This window comes from Podarcis tiliguerta (genome assembly GCF_965153285.1).
Source record: "Podarcis tiliguerta genome assembly, chromosome: 10".
NCBI classification, from domain to species: domain Eukaryota; kingdom Metazoa; phylum Chordata; class Lepidosauria; order Squamata; family Lacertidae; genus Podarcis; species Podarcis tiliguerta.
In genome coordinates, this window is record NC_139543.1 from 45,928,527 (window position 1) to 45,952,871 (window position 24,345).

Genomic DNA, 24,345 nt, shown 5'->3' on the forward strand with positions numbered 1-24,345 from the left:
TGCTGAATTTTGCCCCAGCTGCAGTTTCCCCAAACCATTGTCAAAGGCAGCTCCACATACAATGCATTGCAGTAATCCAGCCATAGGTCATAGCTGGGCTGACAGATAGAGCTGAAAGAAGGCATTCTATGCCATTTGCATCTCTGGTCACAGCAATGGAACAAGGAGCTTCCCCAATCTGTGCATCTGATTATACAGTGAGATACAGTGGCACATCACCTACCTGGACCAAGGAACCACCTAGTAGCCGTAGCTCTGACTTAGCTGGATTGAGTTACAGGTAGGTAGCCGTGTTAGTCTGCCATAGTCGAAACAAACAAACAAAAAAAATCCCTTCCAGTAGCACCTTAGAGACCAACTAAGTTTGTTATTGGTATGAGCTTTCGTGTGCACGCACACGTCTTCAGATAAGCTCATACCAATAACAAACTTAGTTGGTCTCTAAGGTGCTGCTGGAGAGAATTTTTTTTTATTTTGTTCTAACTGGATTGAGTTTCAGTTGTTTCCCCTCATCCAGCTGTTTACTGCAGTCAGGCACTGATTCAGTAAATACATGGGGGGATATGATGAATCCCTGTGAAAGCCCACAATGAAGCCTCCACAGGACTGAACAATAATTCTAAGCATCACTTGTTGGAGTGGACCACCCAAACAGGAGAGGAACCGCCGCAAAACAGTGACACCCACTTTCCATTCTGACAGAAGGTCCAGAAGGATACCATGCTCAATGGTATCAAAAGCAAACCAGAGCTCAAGGGGAAGAACAGCATCACCCTTCTACAATCTCTCTCCTGATAAAGGGTAATCATACAGGGTGCCCAATGTTGTTTCAGTGCCTGAAACCTGACTGAATTGGATCCAGAAAAGCAGTCTCATCCAAGCATGCCTGGATCTGGTCAGCAACTACCCGCTGAAGATCTTTGCCAAGAAAGAGGTTGATTGCCACCGGTTTGTAATTATTCAGCTAGATCTTCCAGATCTAGGGATGGCTTTTTCATGTTTTACCGCCATCGCCATTAGCTAGTCTGGGACCACCCACTCTTGTCAAGAGACATTAATAAATTCTCTGACCCAACTAACCACCCCTTCACTGCTGGGTACATCTCCATGCACCCCTTATTTCTACAACCATTTGGTGGCTTCATTAATAGTTTTTGTAGCCATTACCCAAGGACAGGGTGTAAATAGAACCATTAAAGTGCAGTCTCAGCTGGGAAACGTTGACATTCTCATTGAGAAATTCTGGGTAGTTTGTGTTTTTTGAGAAAAGCTATCTCAACCCATTCCACATCTGATGCTGATGGGGATAGGACTGTGATGCTAAGAGGCACCGCCCTCCATTTAAATAATCTGCCATGGATAATTAGTAGGTTACAGTCCCTCGTGTGTTGTCACAGCCAGTTGATTGTTGTCAGTTGCCCCTTCTTCATTCATTAGCTCTCTCTGATCCGAGATGGCTGTGTCTTCTAACTGATGAGACCATGCCTCAGGCACCCCCCCTTCAGTTTCTTTCAGCAACAGGCCCTGGTAGCATCGGATATTTTCCTCATGGAGTTGGGTTACCTCTGTGTTCCCTCCACAGAAGCCGGCCGTATGGTTGGCTAAACCATTGTTGACATTGGCTACGTGGACCTTGTTGCCTGCTCGCCTCTTCTTGTTCTTGTCCTGGATGAGGAGGCAGGTGAAGACCTGCTTGAATCTCTTGCGGAAGTGCTTGGAGATGAGAGCATAGACAATTGGGTTGAGGCAAGAATTGGCGTAGGACAGGCAATGGGAAGCCAAGCGGCAGGCGTAGGTGGCCCGGTTAAAGGGGAAATAGCCAAACCAGAAGCACAAGATCACTAGGTGGTGGGGCAGCCAGCACAGGCAGAAGAGGACGGCCACTGCTATGATCATCTTGGTGACCCTGCGCTTGGCTTTACGGGACTCCGAGATCCTCTCAATGGGATCTACAGCGGTCCACAAGAACTTAATGGTCCTAGCGTAAGCCAGGCTGACAACAAAGACTGGGAGGACGTAGCCAAATACAAAGGTGAGGATGTCCAAGATCTTGCGGCGCTGGTCCTCCCAAATAGGGACACAGATGGGCACCTCCTGGTAGTGGATTATTTGGTAGTAGCTGAGATACGGTCCTGCAAAAAGCAGTGACAGCGTCCAGATCATTACAATGGCAAGAGCTGCATTGCGGGAGGTCCGGAGATCCCGGGATTTCAGGGGGTAACGGATAGCCAGATACCTGGAAGCAGAGTGGGTGTGGGGTAAAGGGGTTAGTTTCTTGAACACAATAAATTTTGAGAAGCCCAAGAAACATCACCTTCCCTTTCCTATGGTTGCTTCAGTGCCTCACCTCCTTATTCTCATTTCCACATATTATCTCAGGTCACAGCCATACCATATGTTGAAAAAGCACATGACTTCCCCCAAAGAATCCTGGGAAGTGTTGTTTATTGAGTGTGTTGGGAATGGTACCTCTGTGAGGGGTAAACTACGGTTCCCATTATTCTTTGAGGGAGGCTATGTGCTTTAAATGCCTGGTGAGGATGTGACCTTGGTGACAAGCCAACAGAGTTATTTTCTAGGCTCTTCCCAAAACTCCTTAAGCTTAAACTGCCAACGAAAACTCCAAATTGGGGCCCACAACAACTTATGCAGATCTAGGAAGAGCTTCCATAATTCACAAAGCTTTTCATATGTGTACAATGCGTTTCCTTCCTCCTTCAATACAGAAAACTGAGTGCAGAAACACATATGCCTGAGGAATGCCAAGAATCCAAGTGAACTGGGAGATTGCATGTTCAGGCACAAATTTATTAAGGTGCCCCCTATGCAGAAACAGCAAGAGGTGCTAAGTGGGATTAGGTTGTTAAGGACAAAGGAATGGAGAAAACTTGAGAAAGGGTATTGAGAAAATGTATGCGGAGCAGGTTTGGAAGGATCTTTCATTTTTCTGGTATCAAATTCAGCTCTCCACAGTTTGCAGCAATTTAAGATTCATTCATTTATTTTAAATCATCATGGAAATTCATCAGCATTTTAGTGAAAATATTTTTCCATGCAATCTTTTCTTATAACCAATTTTCCCTAATACAATGCTATTTTTGGTGATGCGTGCATTTTAATACACACTTTACTTTAGTATATGCATCTTTGTACGCTGGAAAACTGACTGCAAAATTCAGAAAAGCGTGACTTTGGAAACAGAGCTGTGTTTCTGTTCCCAAGTGCAAATTTGGTAGGTTCACCTTTAAATGCAAAGTGGATCAAATTTCTCTCCCATCCCTGAAAGGTATTCAAAGGAGCAAGGTCCTTTGTCCTCTACTCCTTCCTATGGAAGAAGTAGGATCCTTCTCCTGATCAAGCAATATATTGGCTTGGAGGACAGAGAGGGAGACATGCCAGAGAGAAGGAGTGCTTGTATTTACCTGTCCACAGAGACAGCTGCCAGGGTGAAACTGCTGGCATACATGGTGAGGTAGATGAGAAAGTGCACTGCCTTGCAGGCAAAGGCACCAAAGAGCCACCCATCCAGCGTGTAGATGGTGGCCTGGAAGGGGACACAGAAGACAATGAAGCACAGGTCCGCCACCGCCAGGTTAAGGATGAACAGGTTGGTGGTGTTGTATTTCACCTGTCCATTGCGCAGCAGCACAGCCAGCACCAAGCCGTTCCCTACTGTGCCCACAAAGAAGATGAGGGAGAAGACCACCGGCACAATAATGCCTGCAGTTCGTGCTTCTACGCTGTCTGAAGATGTGTTCCAGCTGTCTGGCATCTCTCCATCTGAGAGAAAGGGGCCTGGCGAAAGAGGAAGAGATGAAATGAACAGAGGTAAAAGTAGGAAATCATGGGACAAGCCCTGCCTCAGATCCCTGCACTAGTTTCCTGTCCGCTCCCAGATCCTGCACACGCTTCTTGTCCCTTCAAAGCTCTCCAGGACCTTGTCTTCCATTGTCTCTTGTATCCCAATTTATCCCTGCTCAGAAGATTCACTCCTCCAGCTCTACCTTCTTCACCAGCACACACACACACAGCAAGCATACACATAATTCCATTTTTCTCTCGTGTGCATGCGCGCACACAGAAACACGCACTCATAAAGACACCATCATACCATCATAAAATTGTACCACACACACAAGATTGCTTTCAATCTCATTTTATTAATAAATGGGGAAATAATCCAGATTTATCAATAAGTGAAAAAAGAGTAGCCAACCAAGAGGTTGATGTTGTTTCATATATCATCTGGACCTGTTGACTGCCCATTCAGGAATACCAGGAGGCAGATATAGCTGCAAGTTACAGGAACCATTTTATAGGAACCTTTTGATGATGGTTACAGATGGCCTTAAAATGGTTCTCCCAAACCCTGGTACATGGCAAAGAGACCACTCACATTAAGGACTAAAATTCCCGAAGCTAATTGCCCAAAGTTTTCAGAATTTCAAGAATAGGAGGCCATTATCAGTTGATGCCATTAACTTAATACAGCCTGAACTGTGAGAATTATAGGGGTCTTGTACTTTTTTCACGGATCATAATAAGAGGTATCAAAAGACTTCTGTCATTCATATGATAATTTATATATCGGGTATGCGATTTACTCCTAAGAATCTCTTTATCAACCAAATCTTGTACAAATAGCCATTTCAGAAAGCATGCACTGGATTGTCAATCTGAGCATATTTTAGACACAATGGATTCAAGCCTTAATGTACTGTGCTCAAGTGAAGAGTCTGCTATTATTCTGCCTAAGCACTTCTGTATGGTGTCTTGAGAACTGAATCCATATGCCAGCCACAGCTCCAATAAGCAGGAAAGATTACATTAGATCATGATGCATCAAAGACAATCAATGTCCCCTCTCACACACAAACACCAATGCAACTCCAGTGAGGGTAAGATACTAGAGTTGGTTCCCATTTCCTTATTGCCCATTAGCCTGGATTGGTCAAATTCTGTGCATTCAAAATTGCAATAAATGGAATGTTCAGGAATGGGTTAGGGCAGGCAACTTGCTCTTATCAGACTCTGTTGGGTACCAGCATGAAACAAGTTAATTTATCAGTGACATCAGGCTCTGTAAAGCTCCTCTGTGATGTAAATGGCTCAGATTACGTTGGCATGAGACTGGATTAACTCTAGGTCACTCTGGGTGTCTGGGTTCAAGACCCCTTTCTCCTTCAGCAGGCACAAGTCTTAACCCTGACCGCCAATCCATCGTGGAGAAAGCCTCTGCCAAGCACCACTTGACCCTCTTTAGTTCATTACGTCCCCAAAGCTCTTAAGCCTCTTGTTTTGGTGAATTAAAATGCCCACCTTTGTTTGACAGGACTCAGCTGCTGCAACCAGCCTGGAAAAAGCTGGAAGGACGGAACAGAATATTTAAAGAGAATGGTGGTGAAAAGGGAGGGCAGGCCTGGATTCCATTTTGAAGTTGTTGATTAATCATAGACTGAAGTATCTCTTTTAAGGTTGTATTTCCTCCCTCTGCACTTTTAACAGTGGCAAGTTGAACAGATGCAACTTTCCCCACCAGCAGACTGTATCTTCATCCAGGAAATCTGAACCTGCTGAATTCCTGCAGGGTAACCTGTGCTTCCAGGAATGGGATTGGTGGGGCGGGGGTCATGGCAGCCGGAGTGCTCCGTGCAGCTAGTGCCTTTGCCTGCCCTCACATTCCATGGGGAAGCGAGTGCCAGACTGCCAGGCAAACTGCGAGAGCCCGGTTCCTCTTCCAACCAAAGAGGAATGCAGATAATGAAATTCCCCTATCATTATCTGATTATCTTGGTCTGTCTCACTCCCACAGTGTTGGGAGACTCCGTTCCTGGCACACCGGAAACAGGAAGCCTCCTGCAGATACCATCTTACCAGGAGAACTATCCCACACAAAGTAGGAATTGGGACTTTAGCATGGTAGCACCCACCCCTTGGAATTCCTTCCTTTTGAATATGTTATGTAGAATTGTTTAATTGTACATTGAAATGGAAAATGACTCTGAATATGTATTGCTAAAGGAAACATTGGGAAAATTCCACTGAAGAGCTTTCTGAGCAATAGGTTGATCATTAACTTAGGAATGCATCTCTGCTGCTCTCTCACGTGGTGTTTAACTGTAGATCACATGGGAGGTTTATTCAGTTACAAATCACCATTTTGAGGGAGTCTGTGCTCTCAAGCCAAAGGTGAAGACAAAGGTGTTCTAATGTCTCCCCTGGAAAGAAAACAGCCTCCAGGTTAATGGATGTGGGAGAGACAGAGCTCTGTGCGTCAGCTCTGATTATAAATAGTATTTCATATTTGTAAGAAGCTGAACATGTGCTTTTATGTAACTATTTGGATGTATCATTATTTGTTTTTGTGAGTGTTTGAACAAAGTTCTGTTAGTAAAGCTTTAAAACCATATTTTGGGACTGGACAATTTTAATTCCAAGCATTTTTCTTCATCTTATTGCTTCAAGTTGCACAATATTAATATTTGCAATAGAATACTAGATTTGCACCAATTTTGTTGTCTTTTTGATGCCTATAGACCTTCCTTTTTCAGCAAGCTTTTTAAGCTGAAATCTTTCCCAGTCTGCCTCTGTATTGGAATTGTTTTAAATATATTTTTACTCTTCCCCCCACCTATTGTTTGCTGTCCTGGGCAGGATATAAAATTAATAAATAGTAAACAAAAAGTTATAATCTATCTCCAATCTTAGCATCATTAGGCTGTGGTAGTAAATAATTTACTCTAGACTAGTTTTTGGACTAAAGCTGCACCCTATGCCAGCAGGGGCTGATGGGAATTCTAGTCCAAAACACCTGGAAGGAACAAGTTTGGCAAAGGCTGCAGTATGATCTGATGCACACAACTGCCTTGCCTGTAGCAGCTGCTTTTATATTGCTTTTCCCTGCTCTGGTTGAATGAATTATTTTATTTGCTGCAAGCAGAAGCGAATTATTTGAACGCTACCAATCAACCCACATGTAAGTGGCTTATGGTGGCGTGCAATATTCCAGGTGCTGCTTGTGACAAAATGAGTCCAACCACCCCATTTGTTGCAAATGTGGGGCTGCACACAAATGGGTGCCCTGTCCCTAGCTGGCTTGAGTATGGCAGCTTTCTTGAACAGAACACACACAGCTTGGAGATATGAAGTTTGATCCATCCCAGCAGCCAATAAAATCACATATGGTTTAGTAGTGGATTCAGAATCAGAAAGACTTTGCAATGTTAAGATGCCGTTTTCGGAATTTGGGAGGGGGTGGGAATCACTCAGAGCTGGGGTTGGGTGGAACTCACATGGTTTTATAGCATGCTGAAGATTAACATTGAACATGGCTTTTAATTTCTACTGCATCAGCTACACTAATAATTAAAATATAAAACATTAGCAAGCTCTACAAAACTGAGAGTGGGTAGGGGAAAAGGAGAGATCATTGCTACAGAAGGAAGAATGCTGTTTTGTTTCAGCTGTGATTTGCCTCTTTAGCCTTTAAGCCTTTCCGCATGTATACCAGAAAGACTGCTGTGTGAGCAAGGTTTGTGCCTTTGCCCCTCCTTCCCAGAATTCTCTTGAGCCCCCCACCCCCGCTTGCTTCCAGACTGCACTCGTTCTCTCCACAAGATCATTCTTTCTTTAAAAGAATAGTCATTTCCTTATTGCAAAGGGTTGCGTACATAATAACCCTTGTAAGCCAAGTATCACAATGAAGAAACTGTATATTTATAAATCATATGGCAGAGCTTATAAGATAGAAGCTGCAATATAGCTACAAAACACCCAACATTCAAATACATCGTTAAAGTAAAGCCATAACATATCCACGGCTGTTCATCGCTTGCCCAAAGAGAAGATGCTCAGACTCTCACTGTTCACCTGTCCCATTGTGGAAGGTGTCATTTCCACTCCGCCTCCCGTTCCAGCCCATCTGCCTGACACTGAACAGAACTGTCTCTGAGCTGGAATAAAGACGCAGCCCTTTCCGATCTCTTACTTCCCTGCCTCTGAAGAACAGAAGAGAGTGAAGCAGCATCTGCTGAAATTCTCCCTTCGGTACAGCAATTAAAAGCAGGCAGGAGCCTTGCCTACTGAATTTGGCCACTCTAGGAGGAACTCCACACACACACACACCCTCCTGAAAAACTCCCTTTGAGCCACATTGGGGGGAGACAGGGAACCCTCCCCTTGTTTCGATACCATTTCTATTTTTTTTTTACTTCTCAAAAGCTGTGTACTCACTTGTTAGGAAAGAGGCGAGATCCTCCTGGCCTCCTTCGAGTCTTCGCTATCCGGCACCGATGCTTGGGCAACACAAAGAAGCCCTTGCCCTGCTTCTCTCCAGTGCCAAGGGAAAAGAAACTGCCCGGAGGGGACTCTGCAAGTTGAGGTGCTCAGTAGGTCTTCCCTGTGCCTCTTCCTCTTAGCTACTTCTCAGTGCATCCACCTTGCTGCATCTGCTTTCTTCTTTCTCTCTCTCTCCTCCCTTGATCTCTCTCTCTAGATCTCTGCTCCCCCTCTCCTGCTCTTGCTGTGCCAAGCCCATTGATCCTTTTTTTCTTTCCTTGAGGTTTGGTTGGGTGTTAACCCTCCTATGGCCAGATCTCCAGTACTATCTAGCTGCCTATCAATCCACCTACTTACCTTCCTAATCGAAATGTCTGTCTGCTTATCTACCTACCTAATCTATTTTATCTGCCTATCTATCTGCCTATCTATCTATCTATCTATCTGATCTCTCTGCTAGCCTCCTTTCCTGACACAGCTGGTTCTATTCTTCAGGGATCCACAGGCATGAAGATGTGAATATATATCCATATATCACGGGTTGCCCTCCACACCCTCTCTACGAGCGCTGCATATTTTACCGCCGGCTTTTAAGTGGCAAGATCACTTTTGCAGCTTCAGCCAAAGAACGTATTTACAAAACCATCTTGATAGCCAATAGGGAAAGAGCATATTCTGCCCCCTCCGTCTCTCCCAAACTGTACAAAAAATGCAGGCATGCCAAGGATCACGCTGCTAGCAGGCACTGGGGACATCTAAGTTTCTGAGTACTTCTTGGTGTGTGCTATGCTTCAGCACGTGGCATTGAAAGCCACCACTCACCTTGGACTTAGCATCACCGCACAAAGAGCAGTGTATTTACTACCCAGTGAAACAGGTCACATTTTCCCAGGGACACCCCACTCCCACCCCAAAAAACGCATTTTGAATGCTGGGGAAATGTGACATGTAATAGCTTGAGGAAAGATGCCCAGATCCCTCCTTGTAATTAAGCGATTTATGCACTTATACCATAGCAAAAGCTGATGGGCGTGAGTCAGCCAACGATCAATACTATGAAGTCCCATTAACTGCAAGATGGGGGATGTTAAGCGCATTCTTAATGCTTCCATGGAAATGTATGGTGAAAAGTAGGCATGGCAACCCTGTGTCCAGAAGGGTCTTGTCTCTCTCCTATTGTGAGCTCTCTTTGTTTGTGTGCTGCACATACTATATACACATGTACATTTGAAGGCTGACTGGAGAGAAACATACTCCTCCCAGTGCAAAAGGCTTTCCTCACCATCTCTATTAACAAGAGACACTGCTAACTTCCAGCCATCTGGGACTAGGCGGCGTACAGCTTCAAACTAGGCCTCATCAGTTACGGCGCTTCGCTCTCCACAGATTGAACACATCAATATTCCCACTTTAAATCTAAGGCGCTGAAACGAAAAGTAGGCCAGTAAAAATTATGCTGCAAGTCTGCAGCAGGGTTTTTAAACACAGTTATCCATGTTGCACTGCAATGTACTCTGCAATGCACTCGTGCTCAAAGATGTGCTGCGCGGCTCAGCGACTTGCAAAAGTTGCTCGTGGCAGCGGGGAGCAGATGGGGACATATTTCTCTACATTTTATTTCACAGAATCTGTATACCACTTAATTGTAAATTAAACCTCTAAGCAGTTTACAAGAATGCTAAAAAAATACATTCAAACTGTCCACAAAAGTAAAAAAACAAGTTTAAGAATCAAAACATAAATAAAATCAACAGATTTAAAGTATACACAATAAACTTAACATTTCAGATTAAAGTACTTGCATGTCTGGGTAAGCTTGCTTAATTTTTTTTAAATTTTTTTTTAGTAGATGCTGAAAATAATACTGTTTGGTGAAGGCACCTGCCTAGTGTCAATAGGCAGGGAGTTCCGTAGTGTAGGAGCTGTCACACTAAAAGATTGATTTGTTAACAAGTGCAGAATGAATGGAGCTTGTGAAAGTAGCAGACCCATTAAGTAGAAAAAAACAAGTGAAGTAACAGCTATGCCCATACCCCTGCCCCCTAACCTCTCCCAAACACACCCTTAGCAAAGCTTCACATACAAGCCTCACTCTCAGACCTTCCAATTATCCGCAAAGATAACACTGCTAATCTCTTGCCAACCAGCAAGCATCTGGTCTACAAAAATAGAGCAGCATTAAGCAATATAGTATCATACAAATAGCAACATATCAACTCTCTAGGGGGGACCGGACCACTAAAACAAATGGTCCCCAAAGAAGGATCAGCCGCAGTTTTTCCCTTATCACTGTAAAGTTAAGGATATAAAAACCCTACCATACTGTATCAAAATGGTATTGGATATCCATTTACTGCTGTCATGAACTGGCAGGACACTGGGGAGGAGGAAGAAGATCCCAGCAAGGACTGGGACACAAGCAGGGGATGGAGAAAGAAGTTCAGTGGTACCTCGGGTTACATACGCTTCAGGTTACAGACTCCGCTAACCCAGAAATAGTACCTCGAGTTAAGAACTTTGCTTCAGGATAAGAACAGAACTCGAGCTCCAGCGGCAGCAGGAAGCCCCATTAGCTAAAGTGGTACCTCAGGTTAAGAACAGTTTCAGGTTAAGAACGGACCCCGGAACGAATTAAGTTCTTAACCCGAGGTACCACTGTACTCACAGGGTGAAGGAGCATAGTGAGGAGATGGGGGTCAGCACACAGGAGCCAGAGCAGCAGGACCCATCACTAGAGCCAGAGGGGCCCCTGTCTCCACGAACACAGCAGGCTCTGAGGTGTAGGGAGCAGCAGGCTGGGCACTGCAGGAGGCTGAGGCAGGCAAGGCCCCACAGCCCAGCTCCCTAGCTGGCCAGGTGGGTCTTGTTACCTCTGGGAAGAGGTGTGTGATTCCTCAGCTGGAGGAGGCTTGGAGCAGGTGAGGGTCACATGTCTCGTCAAGCCCAGATGCTGCAATCAGCAGGCAAAGTACAAAAGGGAAGCAGAGCTGTGGGGTTGTGTCTGCTCAACTGCCCATGTTGGTGGACCTTGACTTGGATGCTCCTGGAACTCTATGGGACTGCACTTTGGGTTTGACTCTGTGCTGTATCCTGACTGCTAGACATCAGACTTGGCCTACTTGGATTGACCCTGGAATGTGTTTCCTGACCTTTGGACTTTGGGTTTGGCATACTGACTTGTTGCCAGGTAGGCCAGGGGTTCAGGACAACACCAGGTATGGGGAACCCATGGCCCTCCAAGGGATGCTAGGAAATTCCAATGGAAAAGGAAGTGGAAATTGCCACAGTTTGCATATTCATCTGTGGTCAGGAGCAGAAATCAGTCAAGCAAATATGATCAATATTCACATTGTTCTAGGTTTTTTTTAATCCACACAAAGTAATTGCTTTTTGGTTGTTTCCTTTGCTTGAAATGTGGGTTAGCTGCATAACATAAAGGCAGACAAGGCAAATGTAATATTTGGAGGAAACCGAACTGCAGCAGAATGTAAATAGAGCTGATTGTAATGAGGACAGGTCAGAACAGAACCCATTGCCTTCTTACACCCCAAGCCCTCCAGATGTCGCTGTGCTCTTCCATCAGTCCCTGCACCCCGAACCAGCATGCCCAATGGTCATTGACATGTAGACCAACATCTAGAGAGCCACAGATTCCTTATGCCCACTTTGCTATCAGCCTTTACCAGCACATCTTCTCCGATATCTTAATGTCAATATTTTCCCAACTTTTAACTGGAGAGAATCTAGACGATCCAATGTGCAATATTTCTGTGGGCCAAAAATAAATGGGATAGGTGAATCCCATTACATATTGTGAAACCCTCTTAGCTCAACAAAGCAGATAGTTAGACATGGGGTGGCAATGCGGAGAAACAAATGTAGCAATGAAGCTAAGCATTATTTAGTTCTGGAGTAGGGAACCTGTGGCCCTCCAGATGTCATTAGACCCAGCCAACATTGCCAATGGTCAGGGATGATGTGAGTTGTGTAGCCCAAACATATTCGGAGAGCCATGGCTTCCCAATGCTTGATTTACTTAATATGTTTTATTACTACAATATTTGTTTTTCCATTTCACCTTGTGCCGCAGGTAGCTTATCTGCTGGTGTGACCAAGCCACATAGCCAGCTGACTTACAGAAGCATCGTGTGAGTAGGTCTAAGAGTAAGACTGTGTAAGATACAAGGATGATTTGCTGTGGAGGTTTCTTGGACCACTGGGGGAATTAGACATTCCCATGGCTGGGCTCGAGGACTCGTTACATGCACTTCCAGTGAGGTGGCAGCCTCTAAGGCTCAAACCCAGATAAGGAGGGAAGATGTTGGCAGAAAGAAATGTTCTGGGCCAACATAACAGACATCCTTGGATTTTGTTGTTGAGTTCATATTCTGGATCGTTTATGATAGGCTGCTTAGGGCACCAGGAGTGATGCATGATTGCTGTGTAAACACAGTTGCTAATCCCTAAGGACATGTTTCTGTCTGATCTTTTCTGGTGCTGGTGATTTTTAAGGGCAATGGGACACATGGAAGGAGCTTTTTCAATTGAGATTCTCAAAGTGAACCAAACCTGCTGTGAGACAGGATCCATAAGGCATCACCCACTCAATGGCTGAGAGCAGACTGTCCCACATACTTTTCCCCCTGACCAAAGGACCTCCTGTTGCTCTAACCCAGCCTTCTTCATGCTGTGGCCCCACCAGATGTTGTTGTATTCCAGCTCCCACCAGTCCCAGCCAGCATGACCAACAGACAGTGATGAGAGTTGCAGTCCATCAACATCTGGAAGGCAGCAGTTTGAGGAAGGATGTTCTAGCACAAGATGCTGATGTTTCTGTTATGTGTGAGCTACAGTACAGACATTTATTTTAGTTGCACACAGAGTTACTGACTGATGAAGCTAAAGGGGGGGGGGGAGTGCTCACATGCTCTTGTAAGTGCTTTGTTGCCTTGGAAACAGGAGCATCTAGAGGTATTTGGCCTTGTCAGTGTGCACTGCAAGTGAAGGATTTCTCTCTATTTTTTACTGTCCAATGTGCTTTTCTGATTAGGAGAAATCAATGCATTTTGGATGAAAGTAGGAATGTTTTTCCCCTCATCATGCTGGAAACTGGACAGATTATACATTGCCAGGCAATACCAGTAGAGACTTACGGAAGGTCTTATAAATGTTCATGTGCTTCTGTTGACTTCCTTTATTGCTTTTTCACAAAGTGCTCTGTTGAGATGATACTGGAGCGGGGCCATCCCTGTCTTGAGGCAGATTGAGGCAACCACCTCAGGCAGCAAATGGTGAAGGACAGGGAATGGAAGCAGCTGCATGTGTCATGTGGTCTGACTTGTCCTACCAAAGCAAGCCTGCTGCCCTCAGAGTGCAGTATGCTCCCATTGCCAGTGTCAAAATAAGATCCATCGGCTGTCAATTTGATCAGCTTTTGTACATGAAAAGGGAAGAGTGTACTCAGGTGGCAAAATGTATTTGGTTGGTCCTGCACAAGAGGTTTAAATGGAATCCAGCTTTCCTGAGCGGGCAAGAGAAGTGCAATTTATTATGCTTGGGAGCTGGGATGGTGGAGAATGTTTACTGGAAACATGTTTTAGTTGAAAATTCAGAGATGCAGAAAGCTCTTCTCAGTTCTAAGCTTCAACCAAGGGCATTACTAACTACTTAAGACTAGGGATGTAAAGAGACCTTGTTTTCCATTCTGCCCTGTATTTGTCACACGCAGCACTATTCCCATTGTGCTGTATTTTATCTTCTGCCAAAAACTGTTTTTCATCTAAGTATCTGCTGTGGTAGGCTGTATATGGCCTCCCTGTTTATTTAACTTATATGCAGAATTCATCATGCGAAAGGCTGGGCTGGATGAATCCTAAACCAGAATTAGGATTGCTGGAAGAAATATCAACAACCTCAGATATGCAGATGACACAACCTTGATGGCAGGAAGTGAGGAGGAATTAAAGAACCTTTTAATGAGGGTGAAGGAGGAGAGTGCAAAATGTGGTCTGAAGCTCAGCATAAAAAAAAACTAAGGTCATGGCCACTGGTCCCATTAGCTCCTGGCAAATAGAAGGGGACGAAATTGAGGCAGTGAGAGATGCTACTTTCTTGGGCTCCATGATCACTGCAGATGGTGACAGCAGTCACGAAATTAAAAGACGCCTGCTTCTTGGGAGAAAAGCAATGACAAACCTTGAGAGCATCTTAAAAACCAGAGACATCACCTTGCCGACAAAGGTCCGTATAGTTAAAGCCATGGTTTTCCCAGTAGTGATGTACGGAAGTGAGAGCTGGACCATAAAGAAGGCTGATCGCCGAAGAATTGATGCTTTTGAATTATGGTGCTGGAGGAGACTCTTGAGAGTCCCATGGACTGCAAGAAGATCAAACGTATCCATTCTTAAGGAAATCAGCCCTGAGTGCTCACTGGAAGGACAGATCCTGAAGCTGAGGCGCCAATACTTTGGCCACCTCATGAGAAGAGAAGACTCCTTGGAAAAGACCCTGATGTTGGGAAAGATTGAGGGTACAAGGAGAAGGGGACGACAGAGGACAAGATGGTTGGACAGTGTTCTCAAAAACTACCAGCATGAGTCTGACCAAACTGCAGGAGGCGGTGGAAGACAGGAGTGCCTGGTGTGCTCTGGTCTATGGGGTCACGAAGAATTGGACATGACTAAATGACTAAACAACAATCTGCTGTGGCAAAATTAGATAACTTATATATTTTATGTACCAGCAATTAGTTATGTAAGTTATATTTTGGGAGGTCAGTTTGGGAGGTCAGTTTGAATGATATCCTTGGATCCCTTCCAGGCCTGTGATCCTATATCCAGTAAGAGCTGGAATCTAGTTGAAGCGGCTGTGGAACCTGCCAAACTGGTTCCTTTGTTAAGGTAATGGTTTTATCTGGCCACTGAAGTGGCCTTATTAGCATCTCAAAGAATGAACTAGATCTCAACAGCTAGGTCACAGAATCATAGAATTGTAGGGTTAGAAGTAGTCCAACCCTCTGCAATGGAAGGCAAGCCACCCTGGCTTTTAGGCAGAACAACAATAGCCAGAGCTGTGGTGTATGTGATCTGGAAGCTGGAAGTGGGAAACACAGACATGTGCTGCTCTGGTTTGGACCACCCCCAAACAATGCCCCTGGTTTCAACCCCACAGTTCAACAAATTGTTTTGCAGTTAGGGAAGTGAGAGAATTGCACTGTGTGATGAACAAATCATTGACTACATAAGCAAGCCAGGATGGCCGCAGGATGAATGCTCACTGCCACATAATCTCCTCACAAGCAAATCAGAACAAATGCTCCAGAAGAACTGGACATAATCTAACCTCCATGTAAGCTTTGTGCATGCAAACCAGGATGAACTCTTAATAAGATGCTGAGTTTGAGATTTTAAACAAAGGTTGGGTGGCCATCTGTCAGGGATTCTTGAGCTGTGATTCCTGCATTCCAACTCTCCAATTCTATGATCTGGAGAAGGCCTAAGGTAGACAATAGATTAACATAGAAAAGCATGGGGCTCAGATAGACACTCATTCTAGTTATTCATTATTGGCCTCTGCTCATGGTAAAAAAAATATTTTAAAAGCCCACTTCTTGGTTTCTTTTCATCTTTATAATTGATTGTGTCTGGGAGCAACAGTGCAATCTGATATCAAAGTCTGTAGCTGGGAGAAAGGGAAGCTAGGAGGTTCTTAGCCCAAAGGATCTGCTGATTTAAAAAGGGGGTGGGTTGAGAGACGTATCCCGCATACTTTGTTTGCTGCAGCTGAGAGGCACACAAGTCTTGAAGGCTCTGCGGCAGGCATGGGTGTCAAAGCTTGGTTCGTCTATCTCCTGCTTCTGGAGCCCTGGTCCAGAAAACCGGAGCAATTTCCTCCTCTCAGGAAAGAGACTTTCCCCTCGGAGAGGCTCCCCTGCTTCCTGATAGGATCAGCGAGCAGCACAACCCCGACGTCCATTTTCCTACAACGCCTTCTGGATGTCTCTCAAGGACCCCCAAGGTCTCAACACAAGCCTAAAAGAAGTGGGTGTCCTCAGCCAGGACTTGGGCAAGAGTACAGCACGCTTTAGGAAGAAGCTTATGCAGCAGGCAAAGGGTTTAGATCTTTCCTAGCTGCTGCCTGTTGTGGATGGGATCTCCCTCGGCCTGAGCAAAACCCTCCTCCACCGCTTCCATCAGCGGCTTGTGGATAGTGCTACCTGCTGCCTGACCTCTTCCTGGGTGGACATGGGACCCATCTTCTGGCCACGCTGGGTACGCCATACGAACTGCAACCAGACTCACATTGGGTGTTCTTGGCCTCCAGGCATGACTTGCTAGCCTGGCCAAGTCACCCAGATCAAACTCCTAGCGTGGCACTGCTGGGCAAGGAAAGACCACATGCTGAGACCGGGGAAGTCCTCACAGCAATGCGCTTGGAGGCAAGTCCCTTACCCTGTGGTGGCTACGTGCAAGTGTTCCTGCTGATGACAAGGCGACGTGGGTTTCGCGTTGCCAGCTACGGATTTCTCAAGGAGTTTGCTGCCGTTTGCTGATGAGTTGAAATCTGCAGAGCTGGTGGTCACCCATAGTCTCAATGGGTCTCTGAACCAGAGGGTAACGGTAGCAAGAGACGCCAGAAAGCAGTGAAGATATTAAAGGCTGCGTCTCAGCGAGATGTTTACAGCAAGCAAAGAAAACTAGACTTTGGGGTATTGCTGCCGTCTTTCAGGAAAGGAAGTCAAGGCAGTGATATCTCGTGGGAAGCAGAGACGGCCAACATCTTTTGTGGACTGGCAGGCGTAATGACAAACTGACGGCAGAAACGGAAAGCATTTCACCATTGACGTCCTGGGAGGCAATGTGCTTTGGAAAGTCAAGGAACTGTGCTCATCATCACTGTTGGCGAGACCTGATTATTTTTGTGGAGAAATAAATGGTTTTAATAAGTGTTTGGGATACTTAGCCTCATTTAATTTTTATCTGGAGCCAGAGCAATTGCTATGTTGTTGGGGGTATAGGGCTGAAGTTTTGCTTGAACATAATTTAGTAAGGTGGGTTTTCTACACCTCCTGTTTTCCACGAGACTTATGCTAGTGAATTGTGCCCCATGATAATCTAGCTGGGTAGCTATAAAGATGGGAAAACATTGGTTTCGTTGACTTTGACCTAGGTCTTTGATTCTGAAGGGCTGCTGTGCAGTTTACTTTTCTCTCCATTAGTTTTTAATATGCATTTGTGGCAGGCATGGGGAACCTGTGGCTTTCCAGAGGTTGTTGAGCGCCAAGTCCCATCATCCATTACCATTAGCCGTGCTTGTTGGGGCTGGCTGGGAGGTCAACAACATTTAGAGGACTTCCCCATCCTTGATTTAAGAAAGTGGATGGAAGACGGCTGCATTTGTGAGTTAAATCAAGATAGGGCGTGGGTCTCACAACACCCATTTTGCAACCTCCAAAGAAGCCCATTAGACTCTGAGATACACACCTGGCAATTTCCTAATTACAAAAACGCCCAATTTCTATTCCCTTTGCACCTCTTGCCTTAGTGTTATTAAATTTGTATCCCACCTTTCTTCAATAGAACCCCAGGCAATCCCCATCCAGGTACTGATCAGACCTAGAACGTTTTAGCAAGTGCAAGGCCTCTGCTGAATTTTGTACCTTCATCCCATAACTTCTCTTAAAGATGTGTGCAGGGAAATATTACAAAAGACAACTCAAGGACCTGCTACTTAGTGATAAAATGTGACCTTCCCAAAACAGAATACTTCCTGTACTTCTGTATTTGATTATATCCACACTACAGGCTTGAACTTGTTCAACAGTTCCTTTATTCCTGGGACTCCCAGGATTCATAATTTTCCCAGGGACCCGGAGGAACAGTAGTCTTCTGAGGGAGCCCTAGGAACTGATGTTTGGTGAAGGGAGGATGCTAGGAAACCTCTAAGGTCTTAGAATCCAAACCAAACTGAAATTCTTAGCATTGTCTGCTGGAAGTGGTGACTGCGGGTATTGATTTAGATGTGATGTATGGGATCAGAGTGCTAGTCCTGGGTTCAACTTCTTCCTACTATTGAAAGTCTGAAAGTAGGTCAGGTCCTGATTTGCACAACTATTGTTTACCTTGCCTGGTTCAGGCAGCCTTTTTAATCAAAAGAGCCCCAGGATTTCGTCAAAACAATGAGCACCAATTTCTAACTGGAGGCACGCTGGAGGAGAGTAGGTATGTTGGAAATATAAACAGGACAGCGATGCTTTTAAAGTATTGCTACCTTGAACTCCTTTGTCCTAGCAATTTCAAGGCTGCAATTTGTTTCCATGTTACAACAGGAGAAATTGCAGCTAAGAGCAACTCTATTGATGGCTCATAATCTCTAAGACAGGAATCATCAGCGACAGGAATGAGACAGGAATTTAGTAATTAAGGAAATCGCTGCCCTGGAATACACTGATGGATCTGAAAGTGACTGAACCAGAGTAGCAGAAACGATGTGGCTGTAGCAGCAAAAGGTGTGTGTGTGTGTTGCTTTTGGCAGTGCATTGTGATAGATGGCAAGACAGGCGCTGCATATGAATGTTGCAGGTTACATTAAAGGGAAGGGCTTTGGTTCAGTTCTAGGGAACATACTTTGAACATGGGGCTCTTTGCATGCAATCTCTACCACCATCAGGTAAGGATGGGAAAGAGCCACTATTTGTTACTATAGAGAGTTGGTGCATCTAGCTCTGTATTATCTGACTTGGTAATCTAGAAGCTATCTTCCTTTGTCCCAGTGTTGTTCAGCTGCAGACCGGCAGCCTGCCGTACATCATGGATGCCGTCAAATCAGAAACTAACCATGACCTTTTTATAAACATGAACATTTTGATCGAAACCAATTGCATTATTCATCTTTCCCCTCTGCTAAATCTTTTGATACTGCAACCCTTCTTATTTCCCAGCATGCCTCTTGCTGCAGGCCAGTGCAGCACTTGGCTGCCAAAAAATAAGGGGTGGGAGCAGAAAAAAGGTGGACAGAGATAAAGCAGAAAGTGGGGAAGTGCCATCTATCCTTTTGGAAACCAACGAAAATCATTGGAAGCGGAGCAACCTTTATTTGAGTGATTTAACCAACCCCAAAAAACCAACAGTCGTTGAATTTCTTGAAGGGCAAACCTGATTGTCAGGTACGGCAGAAACGATATGGTTTGTTTTCAGTAAGGAAATGGAAGGGAACAGTAGCAGTGTGGTTTGCTAGAAGTACCAAGACACTGTTTGCCAGGGCAAATTAGATTTTCCTGAAGTAGCATTTCTGAAACACACTCTACCTTTTGTGCACATACCCAGTTTTGTACCCAGGGCTAGCCCAAGACTTTTTGCTGCTTGAGGCAAAGGATAAGCTGACATTTCACTTGCTTCCCATTCCCTTTAGAAGCACGGAGCAGGCAAGCCGTTGAATTTTACTTCAACACTGTAAACAGGGCAGTCCTCCACTCCAATGATCCTGAGAGCAAGCTGCATGGCACACATAGGTCAACATAGGTCAATCTTCCCTGTTTGCATGGTACACATAGGTCAACATAGGTCAATCTTCCCTGTTTGAACTATGAGTACACAGAGATCCACACATGCTGTCATATGTACGTGCACAGCCTGCTCTTCTGTATGAGTATCTCTGGACTGGGAAATTAATCCAGCAATCAAAATACAAGGGGGGCGGGGAGAGAAAGAAAAAGCAGCCTTGTATTCCTCTCCCAAAGTTTGTTTTGTTACCGGAAAAATCCGAGGGCTCCCTTGGACAAAAGTAAAGACACCAACCAGAGTAAATTGGAGCAAATCAGCAGCCTGTAGGCTTGGCCTTTATTGTACTGTTGCAGCAGGGTGTTCCCCTCACTCGCAGGAGAGAGGAAAAGACCCAGAAAAATGGTGTGCAAGACCTTATAAAAATTTTGAAATTCCCCTCCTCTAGGTCAAGCCCACCCCCAGAAACATCATGCATACATTACAGAAAGGAGGGGTTGAGGGAGGACTTGTGGTGGTAACCTGAGTGTCCTGTCACCTGGCTGGTTCCCCTCTTTCCCCCTCTCCATGAGTCATTTTCTGAAGACAAAAGGTAGTCGCAGTTTCCTGCCCCCTGAGGGGGAATCCAATCACTGTTCTTTTGTTATAGTCCGTGTTGAATCCACTGGTGTATGCAGGGTTGATGGTCTTCTGTCTGAGACCATCAGGGTTGGCATAGCAACTGGGCAGGGCTCCTGTGGATGTGCTGCTATGCTCAAGGGATTATGGTGGCCTGTATCAAACCTTCCCCATTTTGTAGTCCTTCCTTCATGGAGTAAAATAAAAGTGGAACAGTGCAAATCTGATGTATGGTTGATTTTCTATGTATTTATAACAGAAGTGTAGCGTATGTAGTGTGTGAGTGTGTGTGAAGTCTGTACAAACTGAATGATGGGGGGGGAGGTTCCTGCTACAGTTTATAGTGTAGAATCACAAAACCAGATTGCTGATGGAGGTAGTTTTTTTGGTTTTTTGTTTAGCATTCTGTAGTGCATCATGATGAACACATCAAAATGATGGGGTTTTTACGATGCAATATCATCGACCTCTTGAGACAGTTCTTCCCTTATGCAAGAGCAAGTCATTTGGGATTGTTACAAGGATGCCCTCTAGTGACCAGGCTGAAGTAGCTGTTTAAATAAAGATGGCATCTTTTGCTAGTCTATCAATGCAGAGCAGGAGAAAGAACAAAGAAACTCATTGCTATCTCCCCATATTTTTAATATAATAATAATAACTTTATTTATGCCCATCTGGCTGAGTTTTCCCAGCAACTCTGGATGGCTGCCAATCGAGTATTAAAAACAATACAGTATTAAATATTAAAAACTTCCCTAAACAGGGCTGCCTTCAGATGTCTTTTAAAAATAGGATAGTTGTTTATTTCCTTGACATCTGATGGGAGGGAGTTCCACAGGGTGGGTGCCACTACCGAGGAGGCCCTCTGTCTGGTTCCCTGTAACCTCACTTCTTGCAATGAGGGAACCGCCAGAAGGCCTTCGGCTCTAGATCTGTGTCCAGGGTAAATGATGGGGGTGGAGACGCTCTTTCAGGTATACTGGGCTGAGGCCATTTAGGGCTTCAAAGGTCAGCACCAACACTTTGAATTGTGCTTGGAAATGTACCGGGAGCCAATGCAGATCTCTCAGGACCGGTGTTACCATGGTCTCGGCAGCCGCTCCCACTCACCAGTCTAACTGCTGCATTCTGGATTAATTGCAATTTCCGGGTCACCTTCAAAAGTAGCCCCACTTAGAGCACATTGCAGTAGTCCAAGCGGGAGATAACTAGAGCAGGCACCACTCTGGCGAGACAGTCTGTGAGCAGGTAGGGTCTCAGCCTGCGTACCAGATATAGCTGGTAGACAGCTGCCCTGGACACAGTTAACCTGCGCCTCCATGGACAGCTTTGAGTCCAAAATGACTCCCAGGCTGTGCACCTGGTCCTTTAGGGGCACAGTTACCCCATTCAGGACCAGGGAATCCCCCACACCCGCCCGCTCCCTGTCCACCCAAAACAGTACTTCTGTCTTGTCAGGATTCAACCTCAATCTGTTAGCCGCCATCCATCCTCCATTTATATCTCAACAATCCTGAAAGTTACATTATGCTGAGAAACAGTGACTGGCCCATGGTCAGCTAGTCAGCTGCACAAGTGTATAGATTAGGTATAAACTGCATTGGTGGCAATCACACACATGCCTAACTGTCCAGAAACACAGTGGTTAATTCTGTTCCCCCAGCATTTCCCTGTTCTATTTTGCATTGTGTGAAAGCTCAGATAGAATGCAAACATCAACCTTGCTTTAAGGCATTCACAATGGCATTCCTAGCCCCTGGAAATCTTGCTGAGCCGTGTTCTGACTTCTGAGACTGTGCCAGGTATTCCTTTCACTTGCCCAAAGCTATCCTTGAAGCCCTAAGGCTAAAATCCATGTTTTAAAGAAGCAGCAGAAATCCTCAGTTTCTGCAACCAGTACCAAACACCAGGCTTGTGTAGCTCAGCCACAGGATCCTACGATATCAGAGAATAAACCATGTCATCTAGGGCAATCTGTCAGGTACTAGGCGCAGCAAAGAAAAAGAAGAGGGCACTAGGACAGGGAAGGAGGTGGTAGCTGGGCCCACATATAATGCAGTCCAAGGAATGTTTAATCAGGAGTGAGTCCCACTATGTTCAGCGGCTCTAGATCCTGGAGATGAGCCTACTGGGTAGTATGACAAACTGTTCTCTCCAGAGAAAGGAGGCACAAAATCAGCTGCAGGGCCTAGTTAAGGGCATAAGAAAAGCCTGGCTGCATCAGACCAAAGGCCCATCTAGTGAGCCAGTGTGGTGTAGTGGGTAAGAGTGGTAGACTCGTATTCTGGTGAACCGGGTTCGCTTCCCTGCTCCTCCACATGCAGTTGCTGGGTAACCTTGGGCTAGTCACACTTCTCTGAAGTCTCTCAGCCCCACTCACCTCACAGAGTGTTTGTTGTGAGGGGAGGAAGGGAATGTTAGCTGCTTTGAGACTGTGATAGGAATTTTGAGGTCTTAGATATATGGTAATGTTCATAAGTGTACCAACCAAGCACGTACATAGATCAGCACAGGAAGACTCATTTTGATTCCTAAACTGACCAAATGTTTTCTCTGCAAGGTCAAAGGAAAATGGAAACGACCCCCCATTGTCTTTTCCTTCACAAATCCTGTATGTCTGTGTTTGAATAGGGTGTGAGCCTGTGACATGGCCCAGGAACTAAGTATTTATCATTACAAAAGACTGGCCAGGCTCCCCAGGCAATCCAATCAAGTAACCTGCCAGACAGGAGAAAAACAACATTCAAATTTCTGTTTTAGAGCGCCTTTTCTGTGATGTAGGTATGATGTTCCTGGAGGTGGTCTTGATCTACAGGATGGCAATTTCAAGTCTTTATAAGGCCTTGCGTGCCATTGTTCTGGGTTCCTCCTCCTTTCCTGCAGGAAAGATTCCCCTTTCCTGCAACAGATCAATAAAGATCAAGCTCACTAGCTGTTTTGCTTCTCAATATTCTCTGGTTGGCCTCTGTTACTTTCTCCTACCAATAGGGAACCTATGTAAGGACTCTATATGGGCTCTTAGATACCCCATAAGGGAAAAGGGCAATTTTTGTTTACAACAAGACTCCTTTGGGTAGTGATAAAGCGGGATATCAAATGCAAACTCCTTTTCTTCTAGTCTAGCATCCTGGGTCCCACAGCAGACAACCAAATGTCCATGAGAAGCAGGACCTGAAAACATCAGCACTATCCCCAGTTACGTTCTCTTGCAACTGGTATTCAGAGCCATACTGCCTCTTATGGCTTTAGCAGAGGAACAGACAGATTCATGAGAGATGGGCTCTCAATAGCTACTAGCCACAACAGCTGTGTTCTGCCTCCACAGTTGGAGGGGCTGGACTGAAGCTGCTGGAAACCATGAGAGGGGGGGATGCTCTTCTGCTCAGGTCCTGCTTGTTGGTTTCTCAGAGCATCTGGCTGGCCACAATGAGAAGAGGATGCTGGACTAGATGGGCCACTGGCCTGATCCTGCAGCCTCTGCTTAAATTCTTATTCTGGAGGGAGTACAGTGGTACCCCGCAAGACGAATGACTTGGAAGACGAAAAACCCGCTAGACGAAAGGGTTTTTCATTTTCTGAGGTGCTTCGCAAGATGGATTTTTCTAAGGGCTTGCTTCACTAGACGAAACAGCCCTGCCTCTCCTGTCATGGCGACGGTCGCACACTCACTTCCCCGATCCTCCGGCTCCCTCCCACCTTCCTGCTGACGGCTTCTCCGGCTCCCTCCCACCTTCCGGCCGACCTTCCGGCTGCCTCGCGCCGCTGCCACCGCCCTCACGCGCTCCCCTCAGGAGCCGTTGCCGCCAGCAGCCAGCGTTGCAGCCGGAGTCGCGCTCCTGAGCCCCGCTGCCCTCCAGCAGCCACGTCGCGTGGTGTCCACAAGGCGCGGGTGAGTCCAAGGACCGGCTGCGGCAGCTGCCCTGCTTCTCCCCACCCCTCCCCGCCATGGTGC

The 24,345-nt window shown here is 45.6% G+C and overlaps 1 protein-coding gene and 1 pseudogene across 4 annotated transcripts; one reads left to right on the forward strand and one right to left on the reverse strand.

Annotated features, from left to right (window-relative positions):
* Positions 1–302: 302 nt before the first annotated feature.
* On the reverse strand, positions 303–8,852 carry GALR3 (galanin receptor 3). Of its 3 annotated transcripts, none has more exons than XM_083400829.1 (4): positions 8,233–8,852; positions 3,629–3,795; positions 3,423–3,544; positions 303–2,236 (listed from the first exon to the last, which is right to left on the reverse strand). In XM_083400829.1, exons 2-4 carry the CDS (start codon positions 3,770–3,772, stop codon positions 1,372–1,374), a joined length of 1,131 nt encoding a protein of 376 aa, XP_083256955.1. In that variant the 5' UTR covers positions 3,773–3,795; positions 8,233–8,852; the 3' UTR covers positions 303–1,371. The 3 variants fall into 3 exon arrangements, with proteins under 3 accessions (XP_083256955.1, XP_083256954.1, XP_083256953.1); XM_083400828.1 differs by adding an exon at positions 5,320–5,363 and having other exon boundaries at positions 3,423–3,795; XM_083400827.1 differs by having other exon boundaries at positions 3,423–3,795.
* LOC310658846 (noggin-like) lies at positions 8,292–16,892 on the forward strand (annotated as a pseudogene). Its single transcript has 2 exons — positions 8,292–8,387; positions 16,221–16,892. The product of its transcript is annotated as a noggin-like (transcript).
* Positions 16,893–24,345: the final 7,453 nt, after the last annotated feature.